General features: G+C 44.5%; 1 protein-coding gene across 2 annotated transcripts in view; it reads right to left on the bottom strand.

Annotated features, from left to right (window-relative positions):
• Positions 1-2937: 2937 nt before the first annotated feature.
• LOC147897930 (peptidyl-prolyl cis-trans isomerase FKBP16-4, chloroplastic-like) overlaps positions 2938-27324 on the bottom strand; it is a 45226-nt gene continuing 20839 nt past the window's right edge. For both annotated transcript variants that reach the window (XM_087380579.1, XM_087380578.1), the window contains 8 exons: positions 13434-13483; positions 13259-13314; positions 12760-12817; positions 12486-12560; positions 12254-12343; positions 11980-12057; positions 11819-11859; positions 2938-3267 (listed from right to left, as the gene is read on the bottom strand). In XM_087380579.1, coding sequence (XP_087236705.1) covers positions 3240-3267; positions 11819-11859; positions 11980-12057; positions 12254-12343; positions 12486-12560; positions 12760-12817; positions 13259-13314; positions 13434-13483 — 476 coding nt within the window. In that variant the 3' untranslated portion in view covers positions 2938-3239. The remainder of the gene's footprint in view (positions 3268-11818; positions 11860-11979; positions 12058-12253; positions 12344-12485; positions 12561-12759; positions 12818-13258; positions 13315-13433; positions 13484-27324) is intronic.

Genomic DNA, 27324 nt, shown 5'->3' with positions numbered 1-27324 from the left:
TGTGTGTGTGTGTTTCAAGTTGTTTCAGCCTTCGTTCATTTCCTTCATGTGCGTATAGGTTTGCTTTGTCAAATTTCAAAACCCCTATGTTGTTACTTGTTGTTAAGTTGCTCAAACATATACCTTTGATGGCAAGAATTCTCATTTTCAAAATGGATGCTTTCTTGATCTATTGCAAGAGTCTTGTTAGGAAGCCTTTACATCTTTGCTACCTTCATCCCTTCTTGGCACGCATTAGAGGATGAAGTGTGGTACTATTGCTTCAAAAAAATAGTTAAGATGTGACTATCAGCAAGGGAGCTTCGTCCAAGGTTTTTATCCTCTAGCATGCCCAAAGGCACAAAGTCACCATAAGCTAAGAATGACAGTTTTTGGTACCTCCTTTATCACTATATGAAGAGCCAAAGGTGTGGTACCTAGGATGATCTAAGAGAACTTATAATATTACATGAAGACAAATGGGGGAGGATCTCTCAAAATTACAAGTCTTTTTTAAGACCCCCCCATGTAGAAGAGGGACGATTGCATCGACCTTGACATAAACAAGAATCTTCAAAAAGATATCATGCTCCATCTCATGTGAGACTCTCAAATCTAGCTCTTTCTCGATAAGGATTCTAACTTCTAGCAACATTCATCTTAGAATTTCTTTTCAAGACTCTAAGAAAATCACCACGTGTGCCCTACATTTGTTGGCACTAGTATTTTGACTTGTTAATTGCTTTGAGTAACATTTATTGTGACACTACCATCCATGCCAACTTTCTTCTGTCTTTTGCAAATAAGAATAGCTGAAGTTGATAACATTCTGTAATAGATTAGAGGAGAATCCCAAGGTCACTTGATCCCATTTAAATGCCATTGTATAGCATTGGGATGTCTTTCTAAAGGCAAGTGGATTGCTACACATTCTTAGAAGTCCTTGTACAAAGCTAGTTTGAGCATCAACGTAAGCAATAAAGCAACATCAGACAAGAATGATGTCAACACTCGTTTGAAATTTGACAAAGGGAGGCCCCATAAGAATCCAACTGTGAATTGTCCAACTAAGGCAAGAAGATCGGTAATCAATGTGCCAATAGGCCGATTGGGAAGTCGTCTTCCTATAGTGCCTAAAGCAGTTGCATCTAAAAAACAAAAGGTTAACCCTGTAGATAATGCATCTAAAAAACAAGAGGTTAACCCTGTAGATAATGCATTGCATCTATGGAGCTCACATGCTTGTTCAATACAAGTGGAAGGCATCAACAAACAAGGAGTAGGCAATTCGAATTGCCCAAAGGTTTGACTCCATGTAAGAAGACACCTACTAAAAGGTACAATCCTCCCCATTACATACAAGATCGCACAACCATACCCCATGCAACACACTCTCCCAAACTTCCCTCAATGCAAGAACTCACCATTGCCCCTAAATGTGCTTCACCTCGTAAGTAACAACCTTCAAGTCCAAAGCTATTGAAGCACCAATGGGCATTCTTCTTTATTAGAAGGCTAAAGACCCGATATGGATCAACAATCCATGGGACGCTTGACCAATCAAAATGGGCAAGGCATTGCAATGCTTGCTATGCAACCGACTTCTCAAGAGCTCAGCTTACAACCTTCAATACCTCGAAAGCAGTGCCAACAACCAGGGAGAGGGCTATACAACCAACAGATCCCTTCAAGCATCAGTGTGTGCCTTGCCTTGCATGGATGCTCCCGTCTTCAAAGGTCTTCCTAGAACCCCTTCGTGCCCTACTCCTAAATTGCAGGGACAGATCCTGAGTCTCCAAGCACGTGACGCCCAGTCCATACTAGATAGACCATCTTGATGGGGAAAGCATGTCGTCCCTCTATCAACCAAGCTCTTATGCTGTAGGTGAAGTCACATCGAAAGTCACGTGGGGTACATCACATCTTGGCCAACATCTTCAAAGCACACTGCCATATTCTATGAGCCACCAGACGACTATATGGGCTATCGTCTCAAGGTCCTCTGTGTCAAAATAGTGAAAGACCCGGGCATGTTCTACAATAGCAAGAGCTTCCAGGGCTCGGAGCCTAGAGGTAGACCCTTGACAATGAGTTTTCCCAACATCGCTTTACTCTGCATGTCCAGTTTGACGATACCCAGGCCTCCGTCTTCCAAGTGACCCAAGGCCAAGTATTCCATTCATACAGAGCCTTCCCACAAAAAAATGACACCAACCACCTCAGCTGCCCCAGCCACCCCAATGCAAGCACCAACATGAGGCAATGTACGAAGCCATCACCAAAAGGACCTAGTTCACCACCAATGCTCCCTCTACCAATGAGAAGTAGAGGAGCTTGTATCGAACACTCTCTAAGACTAGGGCAATCTGCTGCTCTGCTGAAATATCCAGTCCCACCTGAAAACACAGGTATCTCACCGTCTACCCCCCAGGGATCGAACAGAAGCTAAGGTCACCATCCTACACCTGGAGCTCCTCAGAGAACCGACTAATTTATTCCAATTGAGATAAGCTCTGAAGACAAATAGTATACCTCCAGGGAAAGCTTAACCCTATTCAGACTCTCGGATGAGTCCTCCATGGCAAAGAAGCCCTTGGAGCTCACCCTGTAACGGTCTGAACCTATACCCGGCCAGGGCAAGCATGAAACATTCGAAGTTATTTTCATCACCATGAATTGAATTCCTTAATGTTTCTGATCTAACCAAAGACTAAATAAACACTCAATGCTTCAAAGGTAATCAAAGACTGGACTAACCGTCAAGGTCCCGAGTAACAAGTTCTGAGTAATGGGACAACATAGAAATGCATTATAAGAATACTGCCACTGCCAGGTACTTGTTTACAAGTTTTAGCTTGAAGTCGAAGCCTAAAGGCAGTAATCGTCACAAATAAAAGCACAACATGCATGTGTTATATACAAAAAAAAATTATAGGCACACAATTATGGCAAAAATAATTGGACTTGTCCAGCTAAAGCCTCGTAATGAGAGTTATAACAGATTGAAAATCTTCTTCCATCACAGCAATCAGCAGGATGGGCAAATGATTTAGAAGAATATTAAAAAATATTAAAGGAAACCCTTTTACTTTCAAAAGACCAGGATATACCAATTCCCAAAATGATGTTAATACAAATTCTGAGAATGTATATTTCATAGGCTTGCCTCTTTAAGCAATCAATGGATCGTAGTAATCTCTGAACAAGACACTGTGGCCGAAATACACGACACAATGAAAAAAACCAAAATCCCTGTCATATCAGCCCTCAACCACTTTTACTGGCGACCTGCAAAACAATTCATGCTCTTCATTCAAAGACCCAAAACAAATTTAGACATGTACTGACCAGGAAACTTGGGGGACAGAAGGAGATCCACTAAAAGGAGGAAAGTTGCCCATACAGAAAGACACGCGGTGGATGTAGATTCCAGTGCTCATGTTTCATAGCAACCACAAAACGAAGCTAAAATTTCTTGATCCCTTAAACTAATGGGAAAGACTTTTCTGCAAGCAGGATGCACATTCCTGATCTTGTGACACACCAGTGTATTTCACATCAGTTTCTGGCAGACCTTTAGTATGTGCTCTTGAATGCATATAAAGTACAAAGATGTCAATGTTTCAATGCATATAACTTTTTGTCGCCTTGTCCGAAAGAACTCAAATCATACAAAGTGCATCATAATCATAAGGCCAGTTAGGCCAATTGAAACAGACATTGTACCAAAAGATGCAGTATTATGTGAACCATCCTTGGAATGTTGTCTGCTGCTCCCCTAATCTCTCAAATATGTTATGTCCCAAACTCTTACACAACTCAACCCATGCCAAGAAAACCAAAGACCACACAAGGAAAAGTTAGCTAGCTTGCCACAAAACATGGACTCCTTACAAGAGCCGCCTCCAAGCTCAACTCTCATCCCCCTCCCCCCCCCCTCTCCCCAAAAAAAAGAGACTTTCCTCTTATATTAGGCTTGTAAATTTCCATACAAGGGCACTGACAACAAGAAGGGATGGGATCTCATGATAACAGGTCAGAGCAGACACTAGTAGCCAGAATGGGATATTATACAGACAACAGATTCCTCAATCTGTGAAGACGTACAATATGCCTGCATGCCAAACGCAGAAATGTGTGTTCTGCTCTCAAGTTCTCCTAGAATCTCCCTAGCTCTGCTCCCAAATTGAGTGTAGTGTGTAAACAATGTCAAGCCACGACAAGCTGCAAGGTTGCACTCCTGCAGCATGTTGCCATTCGATTCGTGTTCAAAAACACCTCTGCTGCGGCTGTGAAATGAAAGGGAGAGGAGCTTGTATTCCGTGATAGTTCTATTACGAATCTGTCTTTCACGAAATTCAAGAATACACTCAGGTTCGTGTGGAATAAAAGTCAAATATATAACGTCTATTATTTCTTGAGGAGAAACAAGTTGATCATCCGCACCCGATACTTCTTTCAATCTACTAACATGAAAGACTGGATGTACTCTAATATCAGGAGGCAATTCTAGTCGATATGCAACTGGTCCAATTCTTTTAATAACCATGAACGGACCACAGTATTTTGGGAGATAACTTCGGAACCAAACCAGTACTTAGGCTCTTGGATTCCTTGGGAATTCGCAAATATACCATTGTCCCTTCAGAGAACTCTCTAGGTGAACGATGTCTATTAGCATAATATATGTCCCAATCTTGGGCACTTCTAATAGACTCCTTAGCAAACTGCAACATTTCCTGCATAACTAGCAAGAAGGTCTTTGCAGCATCATTTTGGATTCCCTTTAACCCAACCATAACTGGTGACTTAGGTTGAAACCCGTACATAAGCATAAAAGAACTGTAACCAGTGCTCGAATGCTTTGCACTGTTATAAGTAAATTCTATCATAGGTAGATAATCTTCCCATGAAGACTGTCTCTTAGAAACATATGCCCGAAGCATATCTTCAACCAATTGTTTGACCTTTTCTGTACTGCCATCGGATTGTGCATGATCTGAGGAACTCATACTTAGAGTAGTTTCTAACTTCTCAAAAACAAGTGTCCAAAAGTTACTTGTAAACTTTGAGTCCCTGTCACTGACTATGTCAGAGGGCAAACCATACAGCTTAAACAAGTGGTCCACAAACTCGTGAGCCAGCTGAACAGCTGAAATAGTTGTTCTAGTAGGTAAGAATCTAGCCATTTTTGTCAGTCGGTCAACTATGACCCAAATGGAGTCATGACCCTTGCGCGTTCGAGGCAAACCATCAATAAAATCCATGGAAATACTTTCGCATTTATTACCGGGAATCTGCAATGGCTGTAATAAACCCGCGCTTCTAAGGCGTTCTGCCTTAGTAACCTGACAAACCCGGCAACCTACTACATAGTTTTCAATAAATGCACGCATCTTAGGCCAATAAAAGGTATGCTTCACAAGAGACAGAGTCCGATGTATACCCGGATGTCCAACACTAGGAGCATCATGACACTCCCAGAGAATCTTGGATCGAAGTTCCAAAACATTAGGCACACAATCTTTCCATTCTGGAACAGCAAGCCGTTCCTAATCATCCACTGACCTCCCGCCGCCTGTACCGTAGGGTCACAATCCCTGAGTCCTGGTCAACCATGGAGCTCCCATCCTGGACTTTCTGCCAATAAGAACTGAAATGACTATCAGTTGCGCAAAGCCCTCTCAAGGATTGAAATAGGTCTGAGAATATTTTCGTAAATGATATAGCATTTACAAACTTGACTCGACTTAAGGCATCCGCCACACTATTCAACGAACCCTTGCGATAACATATTTCAAAATCAAAATCTTGCATTAATTCTGCCCATCTAGCTTTCCGTCCCCTCAAGTCAGACCCATCACACGCACAGACTTCCGTAGAAATACCGTAAATCCTGGGAAAGAACGTAGTTGTTTCACAGTTTGAGGGATCGGCCATTCTAAAACCTTCTAGATACGATCCAGATCAATGCTAATACCATCAGAAGAAATCTTGTGTCCTAAATAAATGATCTCCTTCATAAAGAAGTCACATTTACTCATCTTGGCATAGAGCTTATGCTGTCTTAGAATAACTAAGACAATCCGGAGGTGTCCTATGTGATCCTCTAGTGTTCGGCTATATACCAAGATGTCATCTAAGAACACTACAACAAATTTGCCCAAAAAATCTCGGAACAAATCGTTCATTAGTTGCTGGAAGGTGACAGGAACATTGGTCAAACCAAAAGGTAATACAAGAAACTCGTAGTGGCCATACCTAGTTTGAAATGTGGTTCTATCTATGTGTTTAGCATAGATACGGATTTGGTGATAACCCGTACGCAAATCAATCTTAGTGAAATAATTCGCTCCGGCCAAACGGTCTATTAAATCATCGGAACGAGGTAGAGGGTATCGATTCTTAATTGTCACTTTATTCAATCATTTATAATCTATACACATTCTCCATGTAGAATCTTTCTTCTTTCTTAAGAGAACAGGTGCTCCCCAAGGTGATTTACTTGGGCGAATATAGCCCATATTCAAGTAATCCTGTAGCTGTGAAGCTATCTCATCCTCCTCAAACTGGCTCATCCTCCCTCCCTATAAGGTGGAACACTAATAGGTTGAGCCCAAGGTACTAAGTCTATGCGATGATCTACTGCCCGTTCTGGAGGATAACCTTCCGACAGTTGAGCAGGGAATACATCCAGGAAATCATCTAACAACATTCTCAATTCACGGTGTTCAAACACACTTAAATCATTCTTGTTATTAATAGAGACAACAAATGAAGAAAACGGAATCAAAACACACTGATAGACATCATAATGAGAAGTGTTTAATATATTCCGAAGCTGCATCGCAGATACAATAGGTCCTTGAGAAGAGGGAATATTATCACACTGAATACAAAATTGGGTATCCTTTTCCAAAAAAGAAAGAGTATGATCCTTCCATCCAATCCGAATATCGTGGGTTTTAAACCACTCTATTCCGATTAACAAGTCCACATGCTCCAAGTGCATGACATAGCACGTAAGAGCCGCTGTGTATTCTTGAATCCGGATAAAAAGGGCTTCAATCTTGCGATCCCAAAACTGCTTCCCAGCTGTTCCCAACTGGAAGCTGCACCTCATAGGTGTGATCGCTAGGTATCGTGGACAGCCCCATCTTCTGCACAAGTTTGTAATTAACAAAGTTGTGAGAGCTGCCTGGGTCAAAGAGAATGTGAACTCTTTGGTCCCTAACTTCTCCATAAACTCGGAAAAGATCATGGGAACCAAATAACGAAGTATTAAAAGTGCAATTACAAGAAAGTGGACAGGTAATGACATTTACAAAAATACCTGCCATCGCAACTTGATCAGCTCCCTTGGCTTTGGTACCCGGACCCGCCTGGAGCTTCTGTCCCGACGCTTGCTTCTGGTTCTTGCGCTTAGGACAATCATTCTTAGTATGGCCCTGCTCCTCGCAGAAGAAGCAACGTCCTTCCTTCTTTAACTTCAAGGTACGAAGGAAACGGGCACGACCATTTTTTGCCTGAGTCAAATGTTTCTTGGAGGCGTTGTCTATAGACTTCGTCTCCCTGGTACCAGTGGTAGACTGGAAGAACTTCCGCTTGTTCTTCCCACCCGTGTCGGCAACTGTGGTTCCCTTTACACTGGCCATGGTATCATCATAAATACACGCGTAATTCATGGCCTCTTGCAACGTGGTACACTTGTTGTTCTTGATCTGTAACTTGTAGGAGTCAGGCAAACCATCCACAAAGAAACCTAACAAGGTCACTAGATCCATCTTTGTAGCTCTGGTCTGCAAATCCCGAAACCTCTGAAGATAAACCTCAAAAGTCAAATTCAGCTTGGACATATCGAGGGCTTTGAGCTTACCTACGATATCGTAATCTTCCTCCTCCTTCAGAAACTCTTTTCTGAAGACCCCTTCGAATTCGTTCCATGTTGCAGGCTTGGTTGGAGTTCCTTTCACCACAATAAAGCCTTTCCTGACATAAACCGGGCTGCAAGCTGTATTTTCTTGTCATCTCGATAAGGGTCAAACTGAAAGTATACTTGCCACTTGTGCAACCAAGTGTCAACAACCTCCTTGATATGAGACTTCTAATCTCCGGGAAAGGGATCTGGAGTGATGTTAACACTGAAGCCATGGCATCCACATGCGTGAGCGCCTGAACAGTGCTAGTCAAAAGTGTGAGTGTAGTCTGAATCCCTTGGAGTTGCTGTGTCAAGCCCGTTTGATTCGTGTTAACTTGCTCAAACTTTCCATCAAGAGCAATGGTGAATTCACTGAAGACTTTTTTCGTATTCAGATCATCGTAGAGACCCTGGTCATCCTCCGCATGGTAGTTCAAATCCTGGTCTCCCATCACAAGCTCAGGGTCTGCAAAATCAGCCATGACTGAAATCTGATCTGAAAAGAAGATAGGCTAGAGAAGAGAAACAAGCAGGTGGCCTCGGAGCTAGGAGGTAGAGACAAAGTGGAAGCTCGCCAAGAAGAAGGCGATGGAAGAAAGGAAAGCTAGTCGATGAAGAAGGTAAGCTGGCTGAGCTGAGCTGACGATTCAGCTCAGATTCTGGAACCTAGGACTCTGCTCCTAGCTGTCCGTACGAAGGACTGTAGCAGGCCGTACAAGTATTCTGGCTCCTGGGCGTGAAGATGTAGAGGGGCTGGAATTCTGCGCAATCTGCTGGCTATGGGAGAAGGCAATTTGGCCGAACTTATAGCCGGAGAGCAGGCTTTTAGTAAAGCCCTGCTTTTCCAAAAGCTCACCCTCTAAAAACGGAGGGGTAGCGCTTTTTTAAGCCCCCAGGCTCCCCCGAAAAGCAACTGACCCGAATTGCGATCTATCCCTCTCTTGTTGCGCACCTTCCTACGCTCCCCTTCTACCTGCCATCACAACCCCTGAGCAGCCAGCCGACATGCGGGATCCCCTTGGGTTCGCCCCAACTTTACGCTCTCTCCTGACTCCCTTCTGACGCCTCTACCTGGACCCCACTACTTCCTCCTAACTACACCTCTCTCCCTCTCTCTCCTCGCTTCTTTCCCTGAATCTTAACCACTTCCCAAAACCCGATGAACCAAACAAGCACTTGCAGGGTTTGAGCACGAATTTCGAAATTAAGGCATACATGGAGAAAGAATCGTCCAAAATTCTCACAACAGAAGTTCCTACCTCAAGAGTTGGCTCTGATACCAACTGACACGTCCACAGCACTCCTGAAACCTCTCATCTGCAAGCAAACACAAGAACACTCACAACGTGAGGAAACTGAGCAGGCTGCTCACCACCCAACCATGACATCTATGGGATGTGATCCCGAATCAGGAGATGTCCCCTCCGAGCCACGAGCTGAGCTACTGGCACGAACTCCCAACCAGATCCTAACCAGCCTGGTGTCCCATACCACCAGGTGGCGCTGTGAAGCCTGGGATCTACTGCTGGGCCTTGGGCTACGCTATGAAGCACGTGCGCGTCCACGACTCAATCCAGCACTTGGGAACGAAACTTGCTCCCATTGGCTCTCTAAGAACTGAACCTCTGGGCCCCTTATATAGACTCTGGCCCCAAGCGCCAAAAATAGCGAAGACCTCTAACTGGTTCGTACCCTTGCCACTCAACCCGAGAATCAAGCCTTCCTAGCTCTAAGCCTCCCCAGGCTACCTGAGCTAGTCTACTGTACCTAGTACATGTCGGATACCAATCCATGCACATGGCAACATCTATTTTATGCACATAAGTTAAGAAGTTTGTGATTCCACATCCCACACCACACTGTGTGAGCTCCTAGGCATTACTATAAGTCTTCCGCTGTGTGTACCCTCTGTTGGGTAAATTCTAACATGGTATCAGAGCCCAAGTAGGAGGCTCACAGGTGTGGGAGCCCGAAGGCAAGGACCTCGCTGAAGGACGACCCTAATTCAGAAGCTCTTGGGAATCGACTTCCACGATTGGAGGATTGTGCCCTTGCGAGAAGGAGGGTGACTCAAGTTCAGTCAGGTGTGTTTAAAGTTCGCGGTCCAAGTTATCTGGAGATGTACTTTTGTTGCAGACCTTACCAAAGGAAAGACGGGTTGAAACAGACCCTAAGAGCATGGTGCCTCGAAGACTCCAAGTTGTTCACTCATTATGAGGGGGACAACTGGAAGATCGTAGAGGCTGGGTTGCTCGAGTTCGAAGGCAAGAATGTGACGGAAGCAGGTGGTGCCAGGAGGTGCTACCAGAGATCGACCTGTGTACCAAGATGGTGTGCTAAAGCGGAACCAGACCTGGTGGAGCAGGAGCCACTGGATGAAAAGCCAGGAAAAGATTTCGACATCGAAAAGTTCCAAAGGACTACGACCAAGGAGTTACTGGAGCATCTTCATCGACGTGTCGGCATTGGGCCGAGATGTGTCGGTGAAAGGGGGTGTTGGAAAGGTCACCTCCCCATCTATAAGCCCCCATATGAGGAGAGCATGGGGGAGGGAGACCTTGGGCAGGATGTGCCCCAAAAGAAGAGAGGAAGGTACCTGGCCGATCTGCAGGAGCATGAGGCGGTGCAGAGGGCAGCAATAGGGACCCAAGAGAAGAGGCCATGAGCTCACGGATGACGTCAGCAACAATACGGAACAATACGGAGCTGAGGCGCACACGTGTGGGCAGATCAGGGAGCCAAGAAATAGCGCAGCATAGTGGGGGTCTATGGGCAGGTATACAGCCTGCAGCCGGGTCTCCAGCAGCAGCAAAGGGGAGCCTAGCAGCAAAAGGGCCTGGCTAGGGTCCTTATATAGGGCTGGTTGGGCTGAGCCAACCAGGTCGGTTGGGCCAGCCAACCAGGTCTGTCCAGTCGGCCCATTTAGGGCTGGCTGGTCAGTCCATTTGAAAGGGCCTTGGGGCCTATAAAAGGAGAAGCACTTGCCTCATTTCATATCCAGCAGCCAGCAATCCAGGAGGCAGAAAGGAGCAGCAGGAAGCCACCCTCTGAGCCTATATCCAGGAGGTGAGAGGGTGCTTGAAGGGCTGCAGACTTAGCTCCAGGGAGAGGCTGAACCTAGACTGTCTTCTAGGGCAGAAGGTCGCTGAGATCATCATCTTCAATAGTAGCCGTTCACAAGCAGGTTGGAGCAGTGGAATAGCTATCTTGGGGCCTACATTCAGGAGGACCAAGGGGACCTGTGTGCTGCAGACAAAGCTTGGCAGGGGCTGCCCACCTAGGCTGATTCACAGGCAATAAGGTGGAGAAGAACACACTAGACAGAAAGTCTACAGACGCTCGAGGTGGAGCACGCGGGCTCGAGTCTAGAGATAGCCAGCAGATAGGAGAAGTACCTTGTGGTAAGATCAGAGGACCACACCATTGGTGGGACTTTGGATCTATCTCTTTTGTATTGTGTCCATAGTTTTGGACGGAAATATATTATTTTGGTGGTTTCTCTATCTGGCTGGTTCATTGTCTATTGATGAGTCTACACATCTATTTTATGCACATAAGTTAGGAAGTTTGTGATTCCACATCCCACACCACACTGTGTGAGCTGTTGGGCATTACTATAAGTCTTCCGCTGTGTGTACCCTCTGTTGGGTAAATTCTAACACAAGATTCCCTGGACCTTTCAGCTCGTATACCATTAGCTGCACATCCATCTTGGCCTGAGGACCTTTGGACCTACTAAGACATTCAACAACAAAAAAAAGACATGCAAGCCAAAAGAACTGCCTTTGGCCCAACTAAAACATTCCATCTTATCCTCCAGTAGTATTTGTTAAGGTAATACGATGACGTTTAAGCTGTTAATTCATGACCATAATATTCATCATAATCCATTACAAAAGCAATAAGGCTAAGGGAACTCACCCAAATGGACTTTGCTTGATGCTGAGAAGCTCAATGTCAAACTGCTTGATGTAGATACACAAGAATTAGATGTATAATTAAAGAAATCTGCAAGAAAGCTGAGGTTTTTATAGTACTACAGTAAAATAATCCAATCAAAGGGCAAAAGAATCCAGGACTACCTCAAGTGTTGCATTTGGAGGAATTTCTTGTATACCTTTGTTCCCATAGGCAAGCTCAGGAGGAACAATAAGCAAGCGCTGAGCCAGACATCATAACCTAAATCAGATTCTCCCAAGGTAGCAAGGATAGAAGGCAGACAAGTCTAAATTACGCTGCATTTAGCCTTGGAAGTTAGAATACAGACAATATGAAGCATCCAGGGGTTGTATCTGATCTGCAATGCTTGCAAAGTCAGATGACGGAATGCAGCAGACCTCTATTAAAGTTCCTCACCTGACCTCCCACACGCATTCCTTGTACTCCAAGGTCTAAGCCCTTTAACACTGCACCTTTTTCGGACGCACCAACATCAAAACCGTAAGGCTGCCCAGTAAATTTTGAAAAGAATGCTCGTCAGTGCAGCTTTTAGAGGACTAAGGACTTTGTATGCCTGAAACCACTTTGACCTGTGCATCATACGAAACATGTATATCTCGCAAGAAGACTATTTATAAGGTCCACTCACAGTGCCACCAGTTACTCCCAACCCTTGTCTGCTTGTCATGAATGTCACACCCTTCCACTTGGCTACATAATGTACCTGCCAAATATTTCCAGGCCTCCACTCAGGAAATATAGTTGAAAATTAAATCCAATTTCTACCTGACACCCAGGATTTTGCAAAGCCGCCCTTAATATCAGAACATATCTTGTTTCAGCTTTAGGAGAAAATAATGCAAGACTAATACTTGAATCTTTGTAACTCAACTTCACGTTTCAATGGGTCATAGGCATCTCACAGCAACACGAGAACCCTTTGCAGCAACAGCACCACCTCCAACTTTAAGATCATAATACCTAGAAAACAAAAAGGTAGGCCACCTTCAAATGTAATATGAAAGGAAAATGAATGCACGAACCCCAGTTTTCACTGATTACTCCGCACTCCTCAGGACTAGTTAGGAATTGGACTTTTCCACCTAGGTTCACTATGTCTATTGAGTACAATGTCCTGATTGATCTCTCACATTTATTCATGTGGGTTACAAAGCAGTCCATATTTCTAACAAGCACATCATGCATTGAAGTGTGTCCCACTTTGAAAAACTGCAAGTGTGTCACACTATGAAAAACTGCCTGGATTAAAATGTGATACTTAAACAGTTCATTTGTCTGAAAAGAAAATTATAATAAAGTTATAAGCAAAAGCAAATTATCCCCAACAAGAATCAATAAATAACAGCAGTTTATGAAACTTTGTGTGTAAACTAGGCAGAATCAACTAGATAGGTTACCTACTTGAGACCGTTTGGAAGAGTCTTGTACTCACTTTCAGGAACTTTCTCCCCCCTGAGCTGTCACAGGAGAAACAAGCTATGCTGGGGAAAATAAAGGAAGAAAAGAGACATGCACAAGGAGCTAGATCCTCTGCTATAAGTACAACACACAATCCACCAAAGAAAGGGTTTCTTACCGCTCGCCTGCTGGTGGACACAGCCTCTACTTTGTCCTCAGCTACCAATCCTATCCATGACAACTCTTCAATCTCTCTCTCTCTCTCTCTCTCTCTCTCTCTCTCTCTCTGTGAAAACCCAGTGTCCCAAGAACTAGGATAACATCAGTTTTATGTGACCATTTCATCTAAAAATGAAGATCTAACATGAACGCAATACATCACGAAATTGGATTGCAATTTGGATCAATGAACACCCTACATGAGAGCAATACACCATAAGATTGACAAAGATAGAAGAGGTAAAGGATGCCAAGAAGAAGACAATTGCTTACACAAGAGAAGGCAAAGCACTAATCACGGAGAAGACGAGGAGGCACATGTAGCATAGCAATCCTATACCCTCAAAATCAAAGTATGGAAGGTGACAATTTGTCATTATCCAAAGCACGTGCTTAAAGCTGAAACTGATGTCATTCTAGCTCTTGAAAAAATGGGAACATGAGGATATGAGACTTCAAACATGAAAGGGTTCCCAAAAACTGTAGGCCATCTTCTGGTGGTTCTAGTGATGCCCTATAGGCCATGGTATGTGCCTTGTAGGCATGAATGTAGGCACTTGTAGTGTTAGTGCCTTTTAGGCCACATAGGACACTTAGTCCTATGTGACACCTAGAACACTTAGTCCTAGGTCTAGGTACAAGTACCTTGTACTTCTATTTTTCATTATCCTAGATTTGACATGACAGACTCTATCGACTCTTTGAACCTGCACTCTCTCCTTGCCTATCGATCCTACAGTGGTATCAGAGCCATGTTTAGATTCGTCTCCTGCACCCGCTCCTCTCATCCGTACTGCTCTCTGTACCTGCACCGTACAACCGTACGGTTTCGTACCTGCTCAGCATCGTACCTGAGATCCTCAGCATCGTACCCACTGTTCACGCGCTGTTGTACAACAATACCTGCGCCATTGTACTTCCGTACCTGCGTTAAGTACTTCGCCGTACTACCTTCCGTACCTGCATTCAATACTTCGCCGTACTGCATTCCGTACCTGCGTCGTACATCTACGTACTTGCGTTCAGTACTTCGCCGTACTGCATTCTATACCTGCGCCGACGTACAGACTTTCACTCAGCTCCATACTTGAACCACCGTACAACTCCGCACATGCGCCGCCGTACAACCGTATACTGTACTCTGCAGCCGTACAACCGTACACTGTACTATGCATTTCGTACTTGAGCAATCGTACAACTCCGTACTTGCACTGCGTACTTGTCTGTACAGGGTACCGTACTGATCTCCGTACCTGCATTCCATACAATCAGCGTACTCTGCATCCGTACAATTATATGCTCACCGTACGTTGTACTTGCTTCGAGATTTCGTAAAACCTTTGCACGTGTGAAATCACTTGCAGAGTATTCTCAAAATTTGGGGCTTTTGAGGGCTTTTGCTCTCCTTATCTTCCTTCTACTGTTTGAAATCTTCTCAGGCCATTTCTGAAGGAAAGGGAGTGAGTGAGAGCAAGAGGGAGTGAGAGAGTAGGAAGCTTGGAAGCTGAAAACGTAGTTGCAATTGAATAGGATGCAAAGAGTACAAAGGATAAGGTTTTGTCCTAGTGACAAAACCTTAGTAGTCACTAACCATAGTTAGTGAACTAACTGCAGTTAGGGGGAAAAACCTCTAAAAGAGGGAAAAGTGCCCCTAAGTAGCTTATTATATTACATTGGTCACTGCTGAATTATATCTATAATTCTAACACCCCCCTGCAGTGCCAATGTCATGTACAAGGCTGATCAATCACCAAACGGATATAAGTTCAGGGCACTGCGAAATGCCTCAAACTTCTCACGTGGTAGCGCTTTGGTGAAAATATCTGCAACGTTGTCATGTGTGGACACAAAGATCATACTGATCTCTCCTGCATGCAACTTCTCTCTGACGTAGTGATAGTGAACCTCAATGTGCTTCGTGCGAGCATGAAACACTGGATTCTTTGCCACTGCAATGGCACTCTGACTATCAGTGAGAATTGGAGAAGGACCCTCCAAAGACAGATGAAGATCAGCAAATAAACGTCTCAGCCAGACACATTCAACTGTTGCTGTGAAAGCTGCCCTGTACTCAGCTTCACATGATGAGGTAGCCACTGTAGATTGTTTCTTGCTCAGCCATGAAATGCAAGATTTTCCCAAAAAGAAACAATTGCCACTAGTGGACTGCCTAGTGTCATAATCACCAGCCCAATCTGAATCACTGTAGGCATGCATCTGCAAGTCACCCCCCCTGGGAAATAGTAAGCCAAAAGACTTGGTGCCCTGCAAATAACGGAAGATGCGCTTAACTGCCTGCCAATGCATAGTTTTGGGGCTGTGCATGTACCTGCTCACCTGAGATACTGCAAACTGAATATCAGGCCTAGTATTGCAGAGATATATGAGGCATCCAACAGCTTGACTGTAAAGTGTGGCATCAACTGATTCTCCTGCATCATGCATTGTGAGTTTCAGCCCCGGTTCCATAGGAGTAGATATGGGCCTACACTCTTGCATGTTAAATCTGTCCAAGAGTTTCTGAACATACTTGGACTGAGACATAACAGTGCCACGTCTCTCATGAGAGAACTGGATCCCCAAATAAAAGTGAAGCAGCCCCAAATCTGACATGTCAAAGTTGGTCTGCAAATCAGCTTTGAAATCTGCAATTTTTTCTTCATTGGACCCTGTGAGCAGTAAGTCATCAACATAAAGAAGGATGACTAAGATTTCCCCCCCATCCATCTTGATGTAGAGGGTGCTCTCAGTAGGACTATTGTGCAGCCCCTTGCTGGTCAAAAAGGCATGTATTTTGGCATACCATGCACGAGGGGCCTGTTTCAGCCCATATAAAGCTTTATTAAGCTTGCATACTTGAAGTGCATTTGCTGTAATTTCAAAGCCCGGAGGTGGTTTGACATACACCTCTTCCAGCAAGTCCCCATTCAAGAAGGCTGTTTTTATGTCCAACTGATGAACATTCCACTCAAAATGTGCAGCCATTGCAATTACTGATCGGATGGTGGTCATCCGGGATGTAGGAGCAAAAGTCTCCTCATAATCTATGCCCTTTTTCTGAGCATAGCCTTTAGCAACCAGCCTCGCTTTATATCTGTCAATGGAGCCATCTGGCTTCCGTTTGACTTTAAATACCCATCGTGTGCCAATAGCATGTTTACCCTGTGGCAAGTCCACAACATCCCAAGTCTGATTTTTTGCAATGGACTGCAACTCATCGTGCATGGCATTCATCCAATGCACATTACCTTTTGCTTCTTCAAATGTGGCAGGCTCCTCCTCATCAAGGAGAGTACCTGCATATGCTGATTCCACTGAATTAGCACCTTCCATGTGCCTTGCTGCACTGCGAGTCCTGCCAGGTAACGGAGCATCAAGTTTACTCTCCCTGAGAGTTTGTAACAGCCAGTTTGGGACTGTTTTTGCTGCATGTATGTCTGCAATTTCTTGCTGTACCACTTGTTCCACTGCCTGTGGAGGAGGCAAGACATCCTGTGGCGGAAGTGAAGCATTTGAAGGTTGCTGTAAATTCTGATTTGGATCAGAAAAATCAGCAGGGGAACCCAAAGCAATGGGTAGCAACCCTTGAAAGACATCCTCTGAAGATGAAGGCATTTGAAAATCAGCCTAAGTGTGAGCTGAATTTTCAGAAAATATCACATCTCTACTTACAATGATTTTGCGTGTAGCAGGATTGTAGAGACGATACCCCTTGCTTAAAAAGCCCCAAATCTGTAATTTCTGAACAAAAGCCCCAACTTTCAGACTAGATCTGCAATTTTGCTCTTGATATAGCTCCAAACTTGCACAATGATTGCAATGTCTGCAATCTACAAAATGCCCCAAATTTACTCCAAAACAACTGCACCACACTGTAGTTTTCTGAAGAATGAGCCTGTCAAAGAACACCCGAGGCTGACAGCGACTGGTGCAGATCTGCAAGGACAGACTGTACGAACTATACGGTCAGTGTGTACGGCAGTACGGTGGAGTGTACCGATGCTCCTGCGACAGACACGACACCCTGTACGGCGCTGTACGGTCAGTGTACGGAGATGCACGGACGCCTGTATGGAGATGCACAGACGCCTGTACGGAGATGTACGGACGCCTTTTCCGAAACGTACGGACGTGGTACGTCGACTTGTACGAAAGCAGTACGTAGGCTATACCGGAGCTGTACGGCGGGCGAAACTGTACGGCGAGCAGATCTGTACGGACGACGTACGTCAGGATTCCGTACAGTCGTACGGACTGTACGGACAGGTTGGAGCAGGCTGACAACGTGAGGCTTAGGGGTGCCACACAGGGAGCAGGGAGCCCGAGGGACTTGAGCCCGCTCTGATACCAAATGAAGGAAAGGGAGTGAGTGAGAGCAAGAGGGAGTGAGAGAGTAGGAAGCTTGGAAGCTGAAGACGTAGTTGCAATTGAATAGGATGCAAAGAGTACAAAGGATAAGGTTTTGTCCTAGTGACAAAACCTTAGTAGTCACTAACCATAGTTAGTGAACTAACTGCAGTTAGGGGGAAAAACCTCTAAAAGAGGGAAAAGTGCCCCTAAGTAGCTTATTATATTACATTGGTCACTGCTGAATTATATCTATAATTCTAACAATTTCAACAGCTTGGAAAGACTACATTTTGAGGTCCATACTTTGGGATAGGTGCACTTTTGCAGTCATTTTGTGGACAGCAAGTCCTAATTCTACAGTTGCAAGCCTTGAGGCTATATTTTTTGGGATTTGGTCTGCAATTTCTCTTTTGATTGCAATACATTGGGACAGATTGGAGAACATTGAGTCACATTTGCTAGACATTGAGTCAGATTTTCAGACATTGAATCTTTTTTGCAGGACATTGAGTCAGATTTGCATACATTGGGTCACATTTGCAAAAATTTCAGCAAAATTTGCAGCTTTTCTACATTTGCCCTCTTTTTGGCCTATTTGCCCTCGATAAAATTGGGGCTTTTGCCAGATTTGCTGTTTTTGCAGTGAACATTGCCTACCACAGTCACACTTGGGTCAGATCTGCATTTGCCCTTGGATTTGGGTCAGAAATTTGCAGATATTTGCTGTCATTTTTTGGACAGCCAGCTTTTTGCAGTGATAGCCTTGAGGCTTTTGGATTTTCAGGGTATCACATTTGCTATGGCTGGGAACAATCAAGATTTATTTGGAGTTCTTCGTGAAGATGATAAGTTGGATGGCACCAACTATCCGATGTGGTCTTATCTCATGAAACATATTCTTGTTGCAAAGCATTTGTGGAATATTGTTTCTGGGGCTGATCTGAGGCCAGCCAATGCTACAGTGGTTGCCTCTACTGCTGGTCCTTCTGCAGGGGGTACTCCTCCTAATGCCTCTTCCTCTAGCACTCCTGCTGCTGCTGCTCTTCCAACTCAAGAACAATCAAGATGGGATGCAAGAGATGCAAATGCACATTCGTGCATTGCTTTATCATGCAAGAGAATCATTATTCCACACATCCGGTCTTGCAGGACAGCAAAGGATGCTTGGGATAAATTGGCTTCTCTCTATCAAATTCGCAATGAAGCTCGTGTTGCATATTTGAGAAGGCAATTACAGGAAGTCAGTATGAATGAAGGTGAGTCTATGGATGCATACCTGACAAAGGTCAAGGACCTCATGGAACAACTTGCCAACATTGATGAGGTGGTGCCAAATTCACAGCTTGTCAGTACCACATTGAATGGACTACCAGATACATATCAAGGGTTTGCTACAACCCTTCGATTAGTGTCCATGGGTAATCTAGACCACTATTCTTTTGATCAGCTAGTTACTTTGCTTTTGCAGGAAGAGCAAAGTAGAGCTAATAGACAAGCCATTATTCCTGATCATGCATTTGCTTCACAGCAGACAGGAAGAGGCAAGGCTTCCAAGCCTATGGGCAAGCCAAAATCTGCGCATAGCAGCTGCAATTCCTCCCATGCATCTAAAAATACAGCAGATAAGTCAAAGAAGAAAAGATGTAACTATTGTCGCAAGCCTGGACATGACATTTCAGAATGCAGGAAGCGCATTGCTTCGGAGAAAAAGAAAGCAAGATTGACAATTAATGCCTCACATGCTATTGAATCCCATGAGCCAGAAGATGCTTCACATGCACATGCTCTTCAGGATGATTGGGCATGGACTGTCCATTGCTCATTTGATCCCTCCAAAGCTGATGCATTCTTTACTGCTAATGATGCTCAGTCCTGGTACATTGATAGTGGTGCTTCCAAACATGTCACATCTTGTAGACAGTTGTTTCATTCTTTAGCTGATGCACCTCGAGGGGGGACTGTTACATGTGCTAATAATGCTTCATATGCTGTAAAAGGAGTTGGAGATGTGCAACTCACATCCATTTCAAGCCATCCTGTCACTCTGACAAATGTTCTTTTTGTGCCTGGCATTGAAGTCAACTTGATTTCAATTTCAGCAATTGCTACTTCAGGTTTCAGAGTAATTTTTGATGGCTACAGATGTCTAGTTTATGATCTTCGTGATGACAATGCCATAGTTCTCACTAGCACTTTGCAAAAAGGGCTTTATCACCTTGATCATCATTCAGCTGCACTTTCTATTGAAGCATTGGCTATTTCAGATTCACAGCTTGCTCAAAGTCATCTTTGGCATGAGAGAATGGGCCATCTCAATTATAGAGCTCTTGCAAAGCTACATTCACAACAGATGGCAAATGATGTACCTCAGACTCACACAGTTTCCAAACATGTGTGTGAGGGTTGTCTTTTGGGTAAGATGCATCGATTTCCTTTTCAAAAGAATTGTCCGAAACTCTCACAAAGGAAATTGCAGCTAGTACACAGTGATGTCTGTGGCCCAATGAGGACAAATGCCATTGGGGGGTATAAGTATTTCATGACTCTCATTGATGATTTCACAAGATATTGCAGGGTATATCCTTTAAAGGCCAAATCTGAAGTTTTCTTATGCTTTCAGAGATGGCTGAATATGGTTCAGAATGAATCAAGATGCAAGCTTGTCACCCTCAACACAGATAGCGGGGGAGAGTATATGTCAAAGGAGTTTGATGCATTTCTTTCTTCATGGGGCATTATTCACTCATGCACTACTCCTTACACTCCTCACCAGAATCCTGTTTCTGAAAGGAAAAACAGGTCCACAATGGAGATGGCTAGATGCATGCTTAAGGCCAAGTCTTTGCCCAATAAATTTTGGCTTGATGCAGTAATGTGTGCCAACTATGTGTTGAATAGATCACCTACACGGGCATTGAAGACTATTACACCTTATGAAGCATGGAAAGGCAAGAGGCCTTCACTTTCACACATGAGAGTTTTTGGGTCTCTTGCATATGTTCACGTACCATCTCAGCTGAGACATAAGCTTGATGACAAGGCAATCAAATGCATATTTATTGGTTACAGCCAAGAGAGCAGAGGGTATCGGTTATATCAACCAAATACTGGGAAGATTATTGTCAGTAGAGATGTGATCTTTGCTGAACATTCAGCTTCTCCTCTTGTGGACTGCAAAGCAAAGCCAGATGTTGATATTTTTGATGCCTTTGAATCTTGGTTACCTCTACCATCATCAGAAGAGGACTTTGACCAGCAACATGAGCCTCCTGCAGGCCCTCCACCAAGAAATAATCAGCCACTACCTCATGCTGATTTGCAGGTTTCTCTTCCAGGACAAAATGATCCCATTATTCATGATGCAGTCATTGAAGAAAGAGCTGTCAATAGACAGAAAAGACGAGTTCCTAGATGGCTTCTTGATACATTGAGGGACAGCAAACAAGATCAACCTTTTGCTGCCCGGACAAGATCAAGGAATAGACAGCATGGTCACTTTCTTGAGTTTGCACTCCTTGCTACAGCTTGCAATGAAGAGCCTCTGTGCCATAAAGATGCTTTTGACAGCAAAGAGTGGATGGATGCAATGAGAGCTGAGTTACAATCTATTGCCAAAAATGACACATGGGAATTAGTAGATCTCCCTCCCGGCAAGCATGCCATTGGAACGCGGTGGGTCTACAAATTAAAAAGGAAATCTGATGGCAGCATAGATCGATACAAAGCCCGTCTTGTTGCAAAAGGGTATGCCCAACAACAAGGCATTGACTTTGAGGAGACATTTGCTCCCACATCCAGGATAACTACCATTAGATGTGTCATTGCCATTGCAGCCCATCATCATTGGCAAGTGAACCAACTTGACATCAAGACCGCTTTTCATCATGGGGATCTGCAGGAAGAAGTCTATGTCACACAACCTCCTGGCTTTGAGGTTGTTAATTCTGAAAATAAGGTATGCCGGCTTAGAAAATCCCTTTATGGTTTGAAGCAGGCACCTAGGGCATGGTATGCCAAAATTCATGCACACTTACTATCCCTTGGTTTTCTGAATAGTCCCACAGAACCCACTCTTTATGTCCGTGGGAGTGGATCTGATTTTTTAGTGCTGATTTTATATGTGGATGATATGCTCATCACGGGCCCAGATACTCAGCAAATTGCAGCTTTCAAGGCTGATTTGCAGCAGATTTTTGACATGTCAGACATGGGACGGCTCCATTATTATTTGGGCATTCAGTTTACTCATGTTGAGGGGGGTATCATGATGTCTCAATCCAAGTATATTGGACAGCTCCTTGATCGTTTTCAGTTTGAGGATTGCAAGCCAATTTCTACTCCAGTGGACCCTGGCTTCAAATTCTCAGCTCATGATGGGAGCCCACCATGTGATATCACTCTTTATCAGCAGGCTGTTGGATGCCTTATTTATTTATGTCACACCAGGCCTGACTTGCAGTATGCAGTATCTCAGCTCAGCAGATTCATGCACATGCCCAGTTCACAGCATTGGCAGGCAATGAAGAGAGTCTTCAGATATCTCAGAGGCACTCAAGATTTAGCCCTCTTCTATGGTGATCAGGGTTCACTTACCATGCATGCTTACACGGATAGTGACTGGGCACGATGTTCCGACACCAGAGTGTCACATACTGGCAATTGTTTTTTGCTTGGCAATTCATGTATCTCTTGGCTCAGCAAGAAGCAACCAACAGTTGCCACGTCTAGCTGTGAGGCTGAGTACACGACAGCTTTCACCGCTACAGTAGAGTGTGTTTGGCTTCGAAAGTTACTTACAGATCTTGGTATTCGCCAGACATCCTCCACTATTGTCTACACTGACAGCCAAAGTGCTTTGGCCATGCCCGTACCAAGCATATTGAAGTTCACTATCATTATGTTCGGGAGCGGTTGTCAGCAGGAGACATAGAGTTGTCCTATCTTCCCATAGAGGACAACATAGCAGATATGTTTACAAAGGCACTTCCTCGTCCCAAGTTCGAAGTCTTCCGACAGGCTTTACACTTGGTTCCCTTTGTTACATGATCTGACATCCCTTGTACATTCATAGGTGGCTATATCCTTTTGGATGAACATGTGCCACCATGACCAGAAAATACCAAGTATTCTGAGACGTTTCTAGAGTACTTCAGCCCATCCCATGGAGGGGGGTTTGTAGGCCATCTTCTGGTGGTTCTAGTGATGCCCTATAGGCCATGGTATGTGCCTTGTAGGCATAAATGTAGGCACTTGTAGTGTTAGTGCCTTTTAGGCCACATAGGACACTTAGTCCTATCTGACACCTAGGACACTTAGTCCTAGGTCTAGGTACAAGTACCTTGTACTTCTATTTTTCATTATCCTAGATTTGACGTGACAGACTCTATCGACTCTTTGAACCTGCACTCTCTCCTTGCCTATCGATCCTATAAAAACATGAATGTGAAACCGAAAAAAAACCAAATAGGAAGGAGAAAAAAAGAAAGAAAGAAATTTTATTAGAGTCTTCGGAAGACCGATGGGTCTATGAGACTGAAAGAAAACCTTATACAAATCACAATAAGAGTGGAGATACTAAAACGAGCATCATCACCTGTGCAAAATCCTAAGTCTGATCATACATAATCAAATACATCTGGGTGTGACAATGAAAAGAAAAAATACTGGAGCGGAGCAGAATCGTCTGTATGTCATGTCGCCCTGGTTGGTGCATAGCCGGTGATGGAACACTGGCATCCGTCAAGGGGTTCCGTGCGTCTCGGTCTCTTGGAGGAGGCTCGACGCAAGACCAGAGCCACCGTGACTCCCGTGGGACATATCTCAGGTCTAAACAATGACGAGAGGTCCCCCAGAGTGATCTGTGTGTCCCCTCGATGTCTCGTGTATCGTGCTGCGGTCGTCGAGTCGGGGTCTCTGTCACGTCTGCGGCTAGAGACTGGACGATCAATGTCACTCCATGGGAAGAACTCTGTGATCCTACTTTGAGAGGTGTCTGATGGTATGGCCAAGCCCCGTTGCCTGAGTAAGTACTCTCTGTGTCGGACCCCCTCGTGAATGAAGGCCGCAAGGCATCTATGATCTGAGTAGGCGAGGAATCTGGAAAGGAGCCCGGAGCTGTCTTTGAAGAGACAGTGGTAGCGACCTCGGATCTCGTAGTACGCTGGGCAGCTGAAAATAAAATGCTCCTCCGACTCAACCTCCTGACAGTCGCACAATATGCATATGCGATGTTCCCTAGGGATCCCCTCTGCTCTGCCGCTCTCTATGTGGAGGCAGTGTGATGATACCCGAAACTGTCCGATGGAGATCTGTAGTGAGTGAGGCATATGAAGCTCAGTGTACCCCTCCATGCAGCCCTGCTGGCGCAACTCCTCCTGCAGTTTCCTCTTCCCCACAGCCCTGCGGCAGCAGCCTTTTTCCCATGCAGTCCTGCTCCCACTATTGATGCAGCTCTCGCCCTATGCAATGTTACTCCAAGCCCACAACCAACGAGGCAAATCTCTAGCAACGTTCATCGTTTCTGCATATCTTTTGAAGTTGTGTCAATGAACTAGAAGTATTCAGTTATGCAGATCAGAATCTCTTTTTCAAAGCATTGCTAAGTGTTACTGATGTGTGGAAGCAGTGGTAAAATGTGCAGGCATCTTCCTCGGGATTGGAGATCCCTTGGAGCCTCGAGCACCCTAGCCAGGCTATGGTTTGAGACATTGTTTATGTATATAGACTTACTGCTCAGCCTTGAGCTTCATTTTCATGTCTTGTAAAATAGCTCCGGCTATAGTCTAAGTCCTTTCCAGTTTGGTCTCAAGTTTAGAAGGTGTTGATACGATTAACTTTAACACCTTGGTCTTGTATCTCATTGTAATAAAAAGCCTGGATAAGGGGGAGGCATGTCTTGGCCCCTTAATCATGTGTTCATCTTTTCTCAAGTAACATTGTACATTTCAGTTTCTGTCTTGCAAATCTATGGAGTAAAGAAATATTCCCCGATCTTATATTAAGGAGTCTTTCCCCTTCCCCTTTAAGAGAGCACTAAGAGGTTTGGTGGTGGAGCATTCACACACAATTGGAGAAGGAAAGGTGTCCCCAGCAGCTTGCTACTTACAGTCAGAAGTACTTTATTCCAGAGAGTGAGAGCTCTATCCCTAGTCTCTACAATATGAATAAACAGCCATGGGGATGGTCTATAATGCCACATCATCCCAAGTGGAGTAACATGCAAAAACAAAGAACAATCCCAAGTGTTCATGAATACTATCAATCTCTCTCGAGCAATTACAGAGGTCCTAGTGCATCTCTCCCACTGACTAATGATAGTAAAAATGAGATGAGTCCAAATGGAAGACATTATATCAGCAGCAGTAGATGCATGTCCACCAATGACCTGAGCACATCTCGAACACCACATCCACCATAAAGAAATGCTGGAAACTGCCTGCCAAACTGAGCCCGCTTGTGAAGAAGGTAGTGGGTCCTGAGCCGGGATGGCAATGTTGGAGATAAGTGCACACTAAGTGTACTATTTCCTGGTCTACATTTGTCTAAGTCTAAGTCTAGTCTTTATGTCTTGAGTGTGTGCCATGTGGCACTTCTACAATTATCCCATAAGCACTCTTGCTTTATGTCTTGTACTTTGGCCCATATATTCAATGGGTCACATCATTGTAATCTATCAGTCTAGCTTGTGTCTTGTCTACACTCTTCTCAAGGTATTTCTAGTCTTTCAGTCTTGTTATTTCATTTCAAGTTTCTAGCTCTAGTTCTTGCTTCCATATTCCAACATGGTATCAGAGCTAGGTTGATCCCTCTTCTCCCTCTTCTCTCCCCTCAGTTTGCCTTTTCTCAGATCTCTCTCTCCCGCTGCAGATCTGCCCCTCTTGTCAGATTTCTCCCTCTTCACATTTCTTTCTCTTCCTGCCCCGTCATTGTGCTCCAGATCTACGCTCCCTCTTCACATTTTCCCCTCTTTCTGCCCCGCCATTGCGCTCCAGATCTACGCGACAGATCTGTGTGTTTCTGCTCCAGATCTGCGCATCATTTCTGCTAGATCTGAGTGCCAGATCTGCGCAGTTCAGCCACAGATCTGAGCGCCAGATCTGTGCAAATCTGCTGTCACCTCTGCACCTGCTGTCGTATCTGCTAACCGCCGCCGTCCGTACGCCGCCCGTATTCTGCACGTCATCCGTACGTCAGCCGTACTTCGCTCACCGTCCGTACATCTTCAGCAGTCCGTACAGTCCGTATGACTGTACGGAATCCGTACCTGCACAGGCTGACTTCTCCAGCTCCATCTTCACGAAGATCTGCATCCCTTTTTCACCTCTATCTCTGCCTGGGATTAAGGTACTACGACTTTGCCTCTTTCAGTTTGCTAAACAGTCTCTCCTTTTTTTTGCTGGTTCCTCCTGCTTCGATGGGCTGTCATATGCTATGGCCCTGACAAAGTGGTGAGAGAACCGGCTTCTCGGATCTCTTCCTCTCATTTATTTTCTGAAATATTGTAAGGGAATAGACACTGCCCTTGCATCCTAGCAAGAGGTAAGACCTTCCCACATGGCATCTTCCTCTCATTCTCTCATATCTATCGACAAATTCAATGGGTCCAACTTTCATACTTGGCAGATCAAAATCAAGTGCCATCTTATGAAAGAAGGCCTTTGGGACATTGTTCACCGTGATGCTCCCGAAGGTCCATCTGAGCAAGTTGTCGCTGCCAAGAACGACAAAGCCTATGCTATCATATTGCTCAGCCTTGGAGATGATTACATTCATCACATCTTCGACATACAGTCTGCTCCTCAAGCATGGATCACTTTGGACACTCTTTTTGGGGCCCGATCTAAAAACTCTAAGATTGCACTTATGATCTCATTCTTTGATCTACATATGCAGGAAGGAGCTACTATAGCCTCTCATGTCAATTATCTTCGCAGTCTTATGGTTCAGCTTGCGTCAGTCAAGTCTCCCATCTCCGAAGATATTGCTATTGCTGTGCTTCTCAAAAGCTTACCTGACTCCTATGCTACTCTTGTCACTACCTTCAAGTATCATAATAATCCTTCTCTTGAGGGTATCATCAATGCTCTCCAAGAGGAAGAAAGAACTCAACAACGCAAGGTAACTGACACTGCATTTTTAGCAAAGAAAGGAAGTTCTAAGGTAAGAAAGCCTTGCACCCATTGTGGCAAAACTAATCATGTGGAGAAGGACTGTTTCAAGGCTCATCCATGCACCATTTGTGGCCGTGATAATCACCGGGAGAGGGACTACTACTCCAAAACCTCTACATCAGCTCCTACATCTACCTCGGCCCATGTTGCTGCAACATCTCCATCAGCTGATCCTGTTGTTCCTTCCTCACATGATGAGAAGTGGGCTTTCTGATTACTTTTATGTCTTGTCTACCACCTTGACCACCGATGATGTAGGTCAAGGGGTTCTAGTGTCTTGGTCTTTCTATTTGTCTACAGTCAGTCTTCTGTCTATCTAGTCTTGTCTGT

This window comes from Dipteris shenzhenensis, chromosome 10 (assembly GCF_047967505.1).
Source record: "Dipteris shenzhenensis isolate YYH24624 ecotype China chromosome 10, Dip_SZ_1.0, whole genome shotgun sequence".
NCBI classification, from domain to species: Eukaryota; Viridiplantae; Streptophyta; class Polypodiopsida; order Gleicheniales; family Dipteridaceae; genus Dipteris; species Dipteris shenzhenensis.
Note: the sequence above shows the minus strand (reverse complement) of the source record. Positions and strands in the feature narration are given on the sequence as shown.